At 44.9% G+C, this 13,761-nt stretch overlaps 1 protein-coding gene across 3 annotated transcripts in view; it reads left to right on the top strand.

Moving 5' to 3' along the window:
- The window catches only part of Mical2 (microtubule associated monooxygenase, calponin and LIM domain containing 2), a 204,407-nt gene that overhangs the window by 144,394 nt on the left and 46,252 nt on the right, over positions 1–13,761 (top strand). For all 3 annotated transcript variants that reach the window (XM_063251901.1, XM_013148079.3, XM_013148078.3), the window contains 3 exons: positions 1,481–1,546; positions 5,347–5,501; positions 6,616–7,924. In XM_063251901.1, the coding sequence (XP_063107971.1) occupies positions 1,481–1,546; positions 5,347–5,501; positions 6,616–7,924 (1,530 nt within the window). The remainder of the gene's footprint in view (positions 1–1,480; positions 1,547–5,346; positions 5,502–6,615; positions 7,925–13,761) is intronic.

The following is a 13,761-nucleotide window of genomic DNA, read 5'->3' as shown; positions in this document are numbered from 1 at the left end:
ACTTGAACTTGAGAGAAGAGCTGTAGGACTGCAAACCCACCAGGCCCTCTGACACAAAGCATCCCCACTGGGCAAAGCGGGAGGGGAGGCAAGCATCTAAGAAAGCCCCAGGGCATGGAGTGGAGCACCGAGGATTGGAGGGTTGGGTTTATCACTGGCCTGCCCAGATTCAGGGAGTTCTAGTGTCATACCTTCCCTGTCCCTATCTGCCTCTCCCAGATTGCTCATACATCTTATGAGTGCCTGCATATGCAGTGTGATATCCGTTCTTTCTCTCAGACTGCAATGGAAGTGCAGAGCCTGAGATGGAGTCCGAGGTGCTACCTGGCTGTGGGGCACATTTGTGTCCCACTGCCCACTCTCATGCTCCAAGAGCCAAAACTCTTTTTCTCCTGCATCCAGTATTCATTTTGCTGAGCTAATTCTCAAGGCGTAGACGGGCAGAGGGCTGTCAGTGTTACACAATGTCCTACAAGTGCGTTTCTAGTGTATCAGGCCACAAGGAGGGGGCTGGCAATGGATTGTCCAGTAGTGCAGTTAAAACCAGTTTCCAACATTTGGGGGGGGTGCGTCTGGGAAGAGGAAGGAAAGGCAGAGGATAACTTTTCTGCAGCTTCCTAGCTGATTATATCAGAACAGCTCCAGTTCTTATCTATCACATGTATGGAATATTGCTGTGAGGCCTCAGCTTTAAAGAACAGTTTGGATACAAACGAATGAATGAAGAGATGCATAGATATTCTTAGTCACTGTCTCATCAAAATACACGATACCCATAATTTAAAAGAGGAGATCCTGATTTTGGCTCACAGATTCAGAAGTTTCAGTCCATGGTTGGGAGGCCCGGATGCAGACACAACATGGTAGAAGGACCTGGTGCAGAGGAAAGCTATTCATGTCATAGTGATCAGGAAGCAGAGAGAAAAAAGGGAGACAGAAGGAGGAGATGCAGCCCTCCAGGTCACATTCCCAAGTGACCACCGCTTCTGAGCAGACCCCATCTCCACTCAGCTAAGAATGAATTGGTGGATTAACCCGATTGTGAGTACAGTGTCCCCATGATTCAGTCAAATTTCAAAATCCCCGCCTCTGAGCACATGAGGCTTTGGGGACACATTTTAGATCACAACACTAACACACGCACAGACATGCATGTGGATATGTTTGTGTCTGCATGTTTGCATGCACGAGGGGCTTATTTATGATCAGTGACTTCGAATGCTAGCCGAGTTATTGAGGGCATTTTCTAACAGACGCCAGTACCTGTGCCAAAGCAAGTTCTCAATGGACATCTGATAGCGGGGTGCAGGGGCAGGAGGTGTGGTGTGAGAGAAGGGAAGGGCTCAGCCAGTTGTGACCATTCCACTGGCCACTTTTGGTAAATGGGCTGAGGGGTGCAGAAATCGCTCTTCATTCTACACGTTTAAAGAGCTCCTACTCCCTCCCCATCTTCTCTCCTCTTTTGTTTTTCCCGTCACAGCTCTGCAAAGGGCCGACAGCTTCCAGGCTCCAAGCAAACCCCAGAACTGGAGAAAATCCCCCTCAAGTGAGTCACGCGCTCTCTGCCAGGGGGTGGGGCACACGGGCAAGAGTTCTCGGGTTCATTCTCCTCTCTTCTCATTCCTTACATGGAGTCTTCTCTGACCGGCCTCCAGGATGTGAGGGGCAACGAGAAAAAAAGGGAGGTTGACTTGGTTTCTGCTTCTGACTCGAGGAAGCAGGCACCAATGGGCTTGGGTCCTTCCATCCCCCTCCGCCCCCTATTCTGGGGTCGTGGAACCCTAAGTTTCTACATGGTCATTGATAGAAGGGGACGTAGCAAACTTGAGAAACTTAAAGGAGGAAACTAAGGATTGCGGACTGTATCTGATTGGATTCTGTGCACAGGAGTTGGGCTGGGGAGTGACTCGGGTGCCGGCTCTTTGGCTTCTGCAGTTAGAGGCAATACATTTAGGAAGAGACAGACAGACGCCTTTTTCTGAGCAAGCGGAACTTGGTCCTGGGAAGAGCTAGGCGAGACGAGGATCAGGGCTCCCACGAGGGGGTGCAGTGCCACGCACCAGACTCTGGGCGTCGCGGGCTGGCCCACAGACAGTGGAGGCGGGTGGGGGGCAGGGACCGGCAGCAGTGACTGGGTAGAAATTATCTGGAGTCCTGAGCTAGGGGACAGGACCCCATCCCATTCCGAGCCCTCTGACCCCACGATCTGCGGATAGGAGGGGGACCCTCAGCCTCAGCAGGGTTTCTACCTAGGGGCTCCGCTGCCGCTGCCGCAGCTGGAAAGAAGACCTGGTGACTAACTTCTGAGTCACCTCTGACTCCCGGCCAGTGAGTCATTCTCTCGCCACCCCAGGCCCGCCAGCCCTCTCTGGGCAAGGCCAGGACAGGGGTCACCTCTGGCGCTGGACCAGGGCTGCACACATGGACCGGACGCTGCACTGGCCAGTGAGTCATTCTCTCGCCACCCCAGGCCCGCCAGCCCTCTCTGGGCAAGGCCAGGACAGGGGTCACCTCTGGCGCTGGACCAGGGCTGCACACATGGACCGGACGCTGCACTGGCCAGTGAGTCATTCTCTCGCCACCCCAGGCCCGCCAGCCCTCTCTGGGCAAGGCCAGGACAGGGGTCACCTCTGGCGCTGGACCAGGGCTGCACACATGGACCGGACGCTGCACTGGCTAAAGCGACCGACTCTGGAAGATCTAACCCTAAGGCAGCCAGCGAGTGGATGGAGGAAACTGACCTTACACCTGTCCTTGTCTCAGTGCCCTGCTCCAGCCCGTCCTCGAGCACTGAAATCCTGAGCTGCTGCAGATCCTTTCGGGGCAAATTCCTTAGCATGATCTGGCGTAGCGGAGGCACCAGTTCTTCTTTGATCGGAGAATGAATGAATGAGCTGACGAAAGAATCAGAAACAAGCTTGGTGGGACTGAGTAAATAGAGCACATGATTTGCAAGCTGCCATCCCTAGAGGGCGCCCCAAGACTTTGCGAGGGATTTGAGCCTTGCAGGGCCTCGATCTTTCTGGGAAGCCGCACCCGGCACCTAGGACTGGCGAAAATCCCGAGCTGAGGGTCACTGGAGATACTTTTTTGTTAGCTTCTTTTCACTCAAGAGGAAACTCCAGCAGGCCTGGCAGTTTCTGTAGTAAGAAGCAGACCATGGTCACCTCCCCTGGCCAGAATGACCTTCGGGTGAAAGGTCATTATTGCCAAAGGGCCAATGAGGAAGAGGCACCAGCGCTTGAGCCCAGAGGCTGGAAGCTGCTCACGAAGGTCCTATGGAACACCCAGCCAGGACTTGCCATCACCCCCCAGCTGGGCTCTGGCTCCCCTGTCCCTGCCCACAGGACCCCTTCCCCAGCAGTGACTGCAATGGCAGCCCAGGCACAAAGGCTTGGCCTGACCAGGGGCACCACCTCCCTACCTCTTCAAGCCCCCCACGAGCACCATCTGTAACACAGGATTTGGGGACACGTGTGAAGAAAGACCCAGCTGGCCAGGGAGGATTAAAGAAAGGAGGGAAAGGAGGTCATGACCTTGGGCACGCCATGGCTTTCTATCAGGCTTGCCTCCCAAGGTGTCCCGAGCTGTGTGTCATAAGGTTCTGAGACTCCTCAGAGAAATAAAAGGCAGTCTGTGAAGCCGGGATGACTTTTGAGACAAGTTAAGAGCTTGATTCAGAAGATGGCAGGGAGAGGAGGATGAGGGGGCGAGGAAGAGGGGGAGATGGAATTTGGCAGGAATTTGTTGAGCTGAGGACAGGAAGCACGGCAACAACTGACTCACAACTTTTGCCTTTTTAGGCTCGAGCCATCTCTCTGTGGGCTGAGTGAGGGTGCGGGTAATGGGAGGCAGGCCAGCCACCTCCCCCACGCCAGCTCCTGGCAGCCGGTGGCCGCTCTCAGAAGCTCCTTTTTGCCCACCCTTACATCAGATCTGTAGCCTGGAGTTACCTTTTCTCTCAGAAGCATCCAGGCAGCTTCCTGTTGAGAGCTTGTTGATCATATGTGTGTGGCAGCCATATTGTCAGATACCTGGTCTGGGACCCACCATCTGATATGCTTGTGTTCCTACGGGGAAACAGGACAGAATATTGAGAAGCCACCCCTGTGGTTGTTGCCCCATAAAAAAGGGACTCAATGAAACTCTTATAGGCAGTGGATTTGGGTTTGGCCTCACCTGAGGAGGAGCCTCTCATCCAGCATGTTGAGAAAACTGGGCCTAGGACATTGGATTGAACTAAAAAGAGCCAAAATCTGAAGGTTGGACTTCTTGGGGAAAATCTGAATGGGGCAGCTGTGTAGTTGGAGGCCAAAAGTTGGGGTTTCAGGCCAGAGAGCCTAGGTAGGAACAGCGGCCCTGCGGGTGTCTGGAAATGCCAATATGTGCCACCATATTTCATGGAAGAGCTAGGCAGGCTGAGGGTCAGAGACTGAGTGGGTGCATCTAAACATGGCACGGCATGTTTCTGCATCTATTTGGGCACAGATTACTCCCTGAAATGGTCCAATATGGAGCAAAAGTACTTGAGATTTTGGGCTTATGGAGACTGTATACTTAAGGGGAGGACAGAGAGAGAAGAAGGAGAATGAGGAGAAGAGAAGAGGAAAGAGGGGAAAGGGAGGGAGAGGGGGAGAGGAAGAAGGAAGGAGGGGAAGCTTGGGTCCTAGCAGATCCTCCACACTATGTGTGTCACGGTTCTGCTCCCAGACGACCAGATGAGCAGATGGGTGCCCAGGCCCCAGCCATGTTCCTTTCTCACACATCTCTGAGCTCCTGTCGTTCACTGACCAACAGGAGCTTGGCAGGGGCCCCGCTCCATGCGCATCGAAAGGTTTGATTTCGCTGTGACCTCCCTCCCCGTGTTCCCTTACAATGACAGCTTCCCACTTGTCTGAGAGCTCCTTGGGCTCACGTAAGAGGAAGACTGCATTTCATTAGCAGTGTCCGGCGTGGCCGTGCCCACAGCTAATGGTCTGGCAATTGTGGGAAGAAACCGCAGATGGTTTATTGATGGACTGATTTAATACAGCCCCAGTTCCCAACCACCGAGGCTTTAGGGAAACTTTAGAGGTAGATATCCATTTCTGAGACACACCCGGGTCATGAATCTCCCAGGAACATTCCCACAAGAAAATGAAACGCTGTGGCCCAGAGCCCCCTTTCCCCCGTGGGACCTGCCTCTGGCTTTGACTCATTCCTCCATGGTTGCCGGAACCTCAGAATCAGTCTTTGGCATCTTCCTCTTCCAGGCGTTGCTTATAGAACCAGAGATTCACTTACAGCCTCCTCTTTCCATGATCACCCAACAGCTCTGTAACAGAGTGTGTGTCCTTTCCTTGGTAGATCTGACACCAGCGAACAAAAGATCTCTGTCACCTTCCAAGGAACCTTCTCCACTTCCTCCGTCTTCATGGTCTTCTCCTCCAACCTCCCCACCATCTTCTTCACCTTCAGCCAGTGCCCCTGGGCATCCTCCAGACAGTTTTTCTCCACCTCAGGTGAGTCCTCCTGCAGTCCATGCGCAGATATTAGGAAGGGGAGCTGCCTGTGCCCATTCCCCCCTCCACACTGAGCTCCAGATTCCAAGGGCTCTTAGGTCCCCCAAGTGCAAGGTCAGGGCCAAAAAGAGGCTTTGTCAAGGTTCCACACAAGGCCTTCTGTACATGTGCCTTTCATAAAAGCTTATCCTGCATCTTCTCAACTACCACCAAGGACACAGCCACCCACCCCAACAGTCCTTCAGGAGGCAAGCTCTGCTGGATGCTTAGGATGCTGACGTTACTACATGTGTGCTGCCCCTGGAAAACATGCAGGGCATGTTAAAGAGCTTCCAGATGAAGGATGCCAGGCACCACAGTATGAGAGTCTTTGGAAAAGAAAATGTCATCCCTGATGCATATGGCTGGACCCTTCCTTTTCATATCTATTTACCCGTGTCTATTACCTGGTTGGCCAGTTGCAGAGCTGGGAAGCAGTCTGCAAGGCAGAAAAGAAGCCCCCAGAGTTCCTGGCAGGGAGTGGCTGCTCCTGGCGGAGTTCACTTACGTTCTTTGTTTGCTAAGAGTCAAGCTCCTGCCTGGTGGAAATGGCTTTCTCAATGGTGAAATGTGTGTCCTTTAGAAAGGTCCTCGGAAGTTTCTTATGGCCATCCTCTGTCACTGCAGTTTCAATCAAGAAGGATGACTATTATCCTAACCCTGACGACTTCCAAGGAATACTCTTTGTTTTCTTGGATGTTAGAGGAACACACCTAGGAGATGAGGGTGCTCTTGAGTAGGGACCATGCTTTAGAAGGACACAGGAGTTCTTGCCTCAGAGGGTGGCCCTTCTTGCCCCAGCTCAGGGGTTTCTGGATAGCAGCACACATGCCTTTGCCCCCCTTTGGCTTCCTACCCACCTCTCTGGGACCCAGAGTGACCTTCAATCAGAGTGGATGTGGGGCTCCAGGTAGGTCCCAGCAGGGTCCAAGCAGACACTTAGAGTGAAGCGCATCCCCTTGTGTTTCTCTTAGGCAAAATTCCTGCAGCAGCGTATGGATTGAGGTTTGCGGAACTCGCATAAATATATGCTGTAAAGATTGAAATAAACGTTCTTTCCGCCTGTTCCCTCTAGGTTACAGCTTACAAGCCCCATCCTCAAGTGTCTGGAAGTCACTACAGCCCTTCTACTCCAATCTTTCTCAGGAGAGCTAAAAGCCAAGGAGCACCCAAGGAAATGCCCCTGTATGTACCTCACTGCGAGGTGCTGGAGCGGGCAGAGTATTGCCTAGTGAGCCCTGGTGGAGAGAGCCTCAAAAGCCCCATGGAGATGGCACCTGGGGGGTGCCAGGAAGCAGGGGGTGATCCTGAGGGTACCAGAAGCACCCACAGAGACCCACACCTCACTGTGAGGAAGGATAGGTCCTTGCCAGACCAAAAGCAGTCTCTCACAGCAGTAGAGGACCCAAGAGAAGGCAATATTGGAGCCACGAGGGAAGAGCAGGGTGGGTCAGAGTTGGCAAAGAAATCCCCAAGCCTGAAGAAGTTGCTTCTTACTCCGGAGCAGAAGTCCATGCTGCTGGACTGGAGTGACTCCTTCCTTGAGAATGCACCCCTCCAGCTGGAAGAGCGACTTTCCCAGGACAGGGCTAGGAATGGCAGGGCAGGCTCTGTGCTGAGACCAGTCCACCCCTTGAGCCTCCCTCAGAGGCGGGAAGAGCCACCAGCAGCCCAAACAGAGGCCCCCAAGAGTATGCGAACCCCAGCTGTGCAGGCTCCCCGGGGACCAAGTGAGCCCCCGCCCAAGTCCCCCCTGCGGTTCATTACAAATGCCTTCCGGAAGTCCGTGGAGCAGTTCTTCCACAGCTCAGACTCTGGGAAGAAGGCCTGGGCCAAACCAGAATCGCAGACTTTGCCCACCGGCCAGCCCCACACCTTTACCAGCTCACTGAACCTCCAGAAACGTGGTTCTAATAAAGAAGGCAACCCGCAGTCCCCTAGGAAGCACTCGGCCAGCAGGGCCGCCACCTTCTCCCTGGGCTCCTCAGCTCCCAGGGCAGCCCAGTCTTCGGACCCTTCCGTTCCTAATTCTGCCCATAGTTTGCCCCGTCAGTCATCCGCACCGCTTTCTACCTTCACATCCCCACCCTGCAGCAAGGCGGAAGATTTCCCCACGCTCCTGCAGAAAGTGAGTTTGCAAGAGCCCTTGCCAGACCCCAGGAGCCCAAAGAAAAAAACCTCATTGTTTTCCACCTTCAGACCCAAAGACAAATCTTTTGAGAGTTTCCTCCAAGAATCCAAGCAAAGGAAGGACATCAGGGAGCTCTTTAGCAGCCCCAAGGGCAGAACGCTCCCTGGGGACCGTGTCCCATCCCCGGGGAAGCTGATGCAGCCTTTCAGGTCCGCCTCCTTGACGTGGGTGGGCCGCCCTCGCCCTCCAGCAGGTAAGCACCTCTCCGCGGATCCCCTACCTGCTGGGAAGTTAGCTACCCTCACTGGACGGGCGAGCAGGCATCTTCCGCGTTAGTTTGGTTCTCAAATTAAATTCTATACAAGGAGGAAAACTCAAAGTTGAAAATTTTTCCAGTAATACAAAACAATAGAGTTGAAATTGTTATAGAAAAAAAGATTTTTTTTGGTACTGGGGATCAAATTCACCATGTCACGCTTGCCAAGCAGGCACTTATGCTGCTGAGCTGAACCCCCAAATCATGTATGATCTATCACTTTCCCACTCATAACTGTGTGAATACAGTTATTTACATCAAAGTCTGAATTTTTTTTAAGTGAGCATTATGTCATTTGCATTATGGTAATTACCATGTAGTGTACATAAATGTGATTTAGTAGAATCTCCTATTTTTAGATAGTTATTTAATGAACTACTTATTGCTTACTGTATATATATGAATATAAATGAGCATATTTATACTTTAAGTTTGATGTTGAAAGAATATTTTTGTGCATATGGCTTTTTCTTACCTTTGAATTACTAGCCTAAATGTTTTTCTGTACATTAGTTTATAAAGGGAAATGCTTTTTACATTGAAATCTGATTAATCTTTTAAAATTTGAAATTACTTAGTATACCACAGAATCAGTGTAATCAATATGAAAATATCTAATAAAAATGTCTTTTCTCATTGCTTCTCCATCTTCCCAAAGATTTGATAAATTCCCTTAGACTCAGGTTAGTTAAATATTCACATGATTTTTTCTTGTTATTTGTGTGATTGCTTTTTTCCTTTTAATTTTATTTGTACATTTTAGGTGTACATCACATTCACCATGGGGAATTTGTACCTGTTTATGATATAGCTTGGTTCTTTTTCCCATTCTCTTCTCCTCCTTCAACCACTCTTGTTATTTACAAAAGCTTTGTTTCCATCTTTTTCTTCTATTCTTTTTCCACGGCTCCTGGGTTCCTTTCCTCCTCTCCATTCCCTTTTCCTCCTTCCCATCTGAACATTTTCTTCCCATTTCTTAATATCCTATATAATTATAATTTGGTCCTTATTTACACTTTTGGTTTCTCGTACCAGAAAAATAATGTGGTGTTTAAACATGTGTGTCCAATTTATTTCACTGAAGAATATGGTCTCAAGGTGCTTTCATTTTGCTAGAAATGTCTCAAGCTTATTCCTCTTTATGGCAGAGTAGTATTCTATCGTATAATAATTTGACATCTTTATTCATCGTTTGATGGGCATTTGGACTGTGTCTAAGATTTAGCAAACTGTGCCAGTAGAAACATGGATATGCATACATTGCTGTGGTATGATATTTTAATTGTTTCAGGAGGGTATCAGAAAGGGAATAGTTGGGTCAAATGTCACATCTGGTTTTAGGGGCTTTTTTGAGGAATCTCCACACAGATTTCCACAGTAGTTGCACCAGTCTACACTCCCACTAGCAGTGGAGATGGGTTCTTGTTTCTACACAGCCCCACCAGCATTTGTTATTGATTGATTTCTTGACAATAACCATACTTCCTACAATGAGATGAAATCTCAGGGTTCTTTATTAATTTCCATCTTTTGAATGACCAGTGATATTTAACATTTTTTCATGTAGTTATTTGCCATTTCTACTTCATCACATGAGAAGTGGCAATTCATTTCACAAGGCCATTTTTGGATTGGGTCTTTAAATTTGGAGGGCCTGATTATTATTATTATTATTATTATTATATTGTTACTATTACTATTTAGTTCTTTATAAGTTTTAGGTGTTAGTCCTTTGTCCTAGGAACAACTGACAAAAAGTTTCCCCCATTCTGTGGGTTGTCTCTTCAATCTGTGTGTGGTTTCTTTCGCAGTGCAAAAGCTTTTGAGTAAGATGATATTCCAATTGTTGATTCTTTGTGACATTTCCTATGCAACAGGGATTCTGTTCATAAAGTCTTTGCCTATACCAAGGTCTTTAAGAATTCTACCTATTCTATCTTCCAGAAAACTTAATGTTTCCATTTTAATATTTAAATCTTTGATCCATTTCAATTTTACTTTTGTGCATGGCAAACGATGTGGGTCTAGTTTTAACCTTTGGCATGTGGAAGCCAGTGTTTTCAGAATACTTATTTAAAGATGCTATCTCTCTTCCAAGGAAGGCATTTGGCTTCTTTGTCAAAGATAAGGGAGCCAAGTGTGTTTGGAGTTGTTTCTGCATCTTCTAATCTGTTTCACTGATCCTCAGGTCTGTTTTGTTGTTGTTTGTTGTTTGTTTTGTTTTTTATCACAGTAGCTTTATAGTATAATTTCAAATCAGGGATTGGAATGCTCCCTGCCTTGCCTTTGCTGCCCAGAATTGCTTTTGTTTTTCTAGGTCTTGTCTGGTCCCATTTTAATTTTAGGGTTGTTTTCTCTAATTCTGTGAGATATGCTATTGGCATTTTGATCACTGGCATTAAATCTGTATAACAATTTTGTAAGTATGACCATTTTCAAGAACAAGAGATACCTTTCAAGACCAAGAGATACCTTTTCATTTTCTGATATGCTCTTCAGTCTCCTTTTTAAGAGTACTGTAGTTTTCAATGTAAAGTTCTTTCACTTCCTTCCTTAGGTTGATTTCTAGGTCTTTCTTTCTTTTTTTTTTTTTTCTTTCTTTCTTTCTTTCTTTCTTTCTTTCTTTCTTTCTTTCTTTTTTGGATGTTATTGTAAAAGCTGTTGCTCCTCTTATTTCTTCGCAGTGAGTTTGTTGTGTACAGGGATGCTACTGATTTTTGGCTGTTGGCTTTGTATCCAACTGCCCTACTAAATTTGACTATTAAATCTAGACATGTTTTGGGGTAGAGTATGTAGACCATCATATCATCCTCAAACAATGATAATTTAACTTCTTCCTTTCCTATCCTTGTTCCTTTTATTTATTTTCTTGTCTAATTAGTCTGGCTAATGTTTCCAGAGCTATGTTGAATAAAAGTGGTGAGAGGTTTGTTTCTGAATTTAGAGTGAAAGTTTTCAGTTTTTGTCCATTTAGTTTAATATTGGCTGTTGTTTTATCCTAGATGGCTTTTGTCAGGTTGTGATAAAGACCATCTGTTCCTATTTTCTGTAGGAATTTATTTGTGAATGGGTATTACACTTTGTCAAATGCTTTTGACAAAGATAAAAGTATCTATTGAGAAGATCATATGGTTTTGTCCTTGACTCTGTGAATATAGTGTGTTATAGTTACCGATTTGCATATGGTGAACCATGCCTGTATCCCTAGGATGAGTCTTACTTAGTCATGGTGTGTAATCTTCTTTATGATTTGCTATATTCTGTTTGCCAGTGTCTTGCTGAGAATTTTTACATCTTATGTTCATTAGGGAAATTGGCATGTAAGTTCTCTTTGGTTGGATACTTCTCTAGTTTTGGTATCAGGGTAATGCTTGCTCCCAGGAATGAATTTGGGAGTATTGGTTCCTTTCAGTTTCATTAAAAAGTTTGAGAAGTAGCAGCATTAGGTCTTCTCTACATTTCTTGTAAAATTCAGGAGTGAATCCATCAGGACCTCGGCTTTTCTTTATTGGTAGGATTTTACATTACATCTTCAGTTTCATTGACTGATACTGTTTTATTTAGAATTTTTGTATCTTCTTGATTCAATTTTGGTAATTCATATGTATCTAGAAATTTGTCCACATATATTGTGTTTTTCATTTTATTACAATATAGTTTCTCAATGTAGGTATTGATGACCTTCTTGATTTTTGCAGGATCTGTTGTGATTTCATCCTTTTCATTACAAATTGCATGAATTTGAATCTTTCTTTCCTTTTTTTGATAAGATTGGCTAAGAGTTTGTCGATTTTATTTAATCTTTCAAAAGCCAACCTCATTGATTCTTTGTGTTTTTTACTTTGTCTTAATTGCATTAATTTCTGGTCTGATCTGCATAAATTCCTCCCTTACAGAAACTTTGGTCTTAAATTGCTCTTTTTCTAGAAGCCCAAGGTTCAGTATTAGGTTGTTTATTTGAACTTGCTCTGTTTTTCTGGTATGAGAATTGACTGATATAAAATTCCTTCATAAGATATCTATCACTGCATCCTGTAAGTTCTGATATGTTGTACTGTTGTTATTATTTCATTGTAAAAACTTTGACCCATTGGTTGTTCAGATGAATATTATTTGATTTCTATGTTTTTATGAAGTTTTTGTGGTTTCTTTTGCCATTGATTTCCAATTTCATTGCACCATGGTATGATAATATATGTGGGGTAATTTCAATTCCTTTGAATTTACATAAGCATATTCTGTGAGTGAGTATATGGTCTGTTTTGGAGAATGTCCCATATGCAGCTGAAAAGAACCTTTATTCTGATACTGCAGGGTGAACACTCTGTAGACATCTACTGTGTTCATTTGTTCAAAAGTTTGATTCAATTCTGATATTTCTTTGTTGTTTTTATGTCTTTTAGATCTGTCTCTTTGTGTCTGTGAGTATTGTGGTCCCCAATTATTTGATTTTTCATGTACATTAATATTCGTCGTATATAGTTGGAGGTGCTGGTATTTGGTGCATATATACTTTTGGTTGTTATCTCTTTTTTTAAAATTTTATTTAAGGAGAAAAAGAAAAAAAGCAGAGAAAGGGTACAAGTTATACAGATTTACAGAAAAAATAAACAGTAGGAAATCACTAGTTAATGGATTACATATTGTCATCTTAGAAATAATTGTTCAAGTTACAAAATTAAAGCTTATAAAGTGGACATTCCAACAGTGAGACTGCAAACAGTTCTATTCAATGATCCAACAAAACTCAGTAATATCATTATCTATCTTATACACTTAAATATACATGCAGTTATATCGTTTAGAGCACTTTCTTTTCCTCTCCTTTGTACAATGACAATTACACATTTTGGGTTTTGTTGCTCCCACAGTTCTTACTACTTTTTTGGAAGAGAGTAGAACCAAATGTGACAACATAACAGTCAGTCAAATCAAAAGGGTGGACATAATAGATAATGTAAAAGCATAATACAAAGTGATCAATAATGGTTACCATAATGCCTCCTGCTATCTCTAATAGAATTGCCTATATCATCAGTTATAATAAAATTGAACAAAACAGTAAAGAACAAAACCATCAAAACCCAAACATTGGAGACATTATAGGTTTTCAAAAGTAGATAATAGTCAACCAGAATGGGCGTCATAATGAATCCCACTATCTAACAGCTTGTTGCCTAAACTTTCGAACCTGGTACTATCAAGCAAAACAGAATAGAGGAACATCAGTCAAAACAAGATGGTGAGAGCAATACAGGGCTTTAAATCAAGATAATGGAAAGTCAAAGTGGGTTACTATAATATATCTTGCTATTTTTTATTTATTTTTCCCTTAATTAAAAGGATAAAAATAAAAAAGTAAATAATAAAATGGAGATTGAGATAAAAGAGGGCATAACAGCAAAACAGCACAGATCAAAACATAACCATTTAAGCAAAATAGTGTTTCACCACAAGATAATCCCAACATAAAAGTAGTTACAATATTGTTTCTTTTCTTGAAATCTTTGAATATAGCTTCGTATACTGTAGCATCAAATATATAAAAACAATGTACCATTTAAGAGAATGACAGTATTACAGGTATTTAAAATCAACTAACAGAAAATGAACAATGGTTTCTGTATAATCTCCTTGTCTATAAAAGTTTTTGCTTATACTATCCTATATAATAATATCCAATAAGATACAACCTGTTTAGACCAATGGAGACAGAAGAACAAAAGCTTGATGAGACTTCAAAACAAGATGATACTAAATCAGTATTACCTATT

The sequence above is a fragment of the Cavia porcellus genome, unplaced genomic scaffold (assembly GCF_034190915.1).
Source record: "Cavia porcellus strain 051 isolate PalLab524CR breed Dunkin Hartley unplaced genomic scaffold, mCavPor4.1 scaffold_6, whole genome shotgun sequence".
Taxonomy (NCBI): domain Eukaryota; kingdom Metazoa; phylum Chordata; class Mammalia; order Rodentia; family Caviidae; genus Cavia; species Cavia porcellus.
The sequence above is the reverse complement of the archived record's forward strand: the minus strand, read 5'-3'. Positions and strand labels throughout refer to the sequence as shown.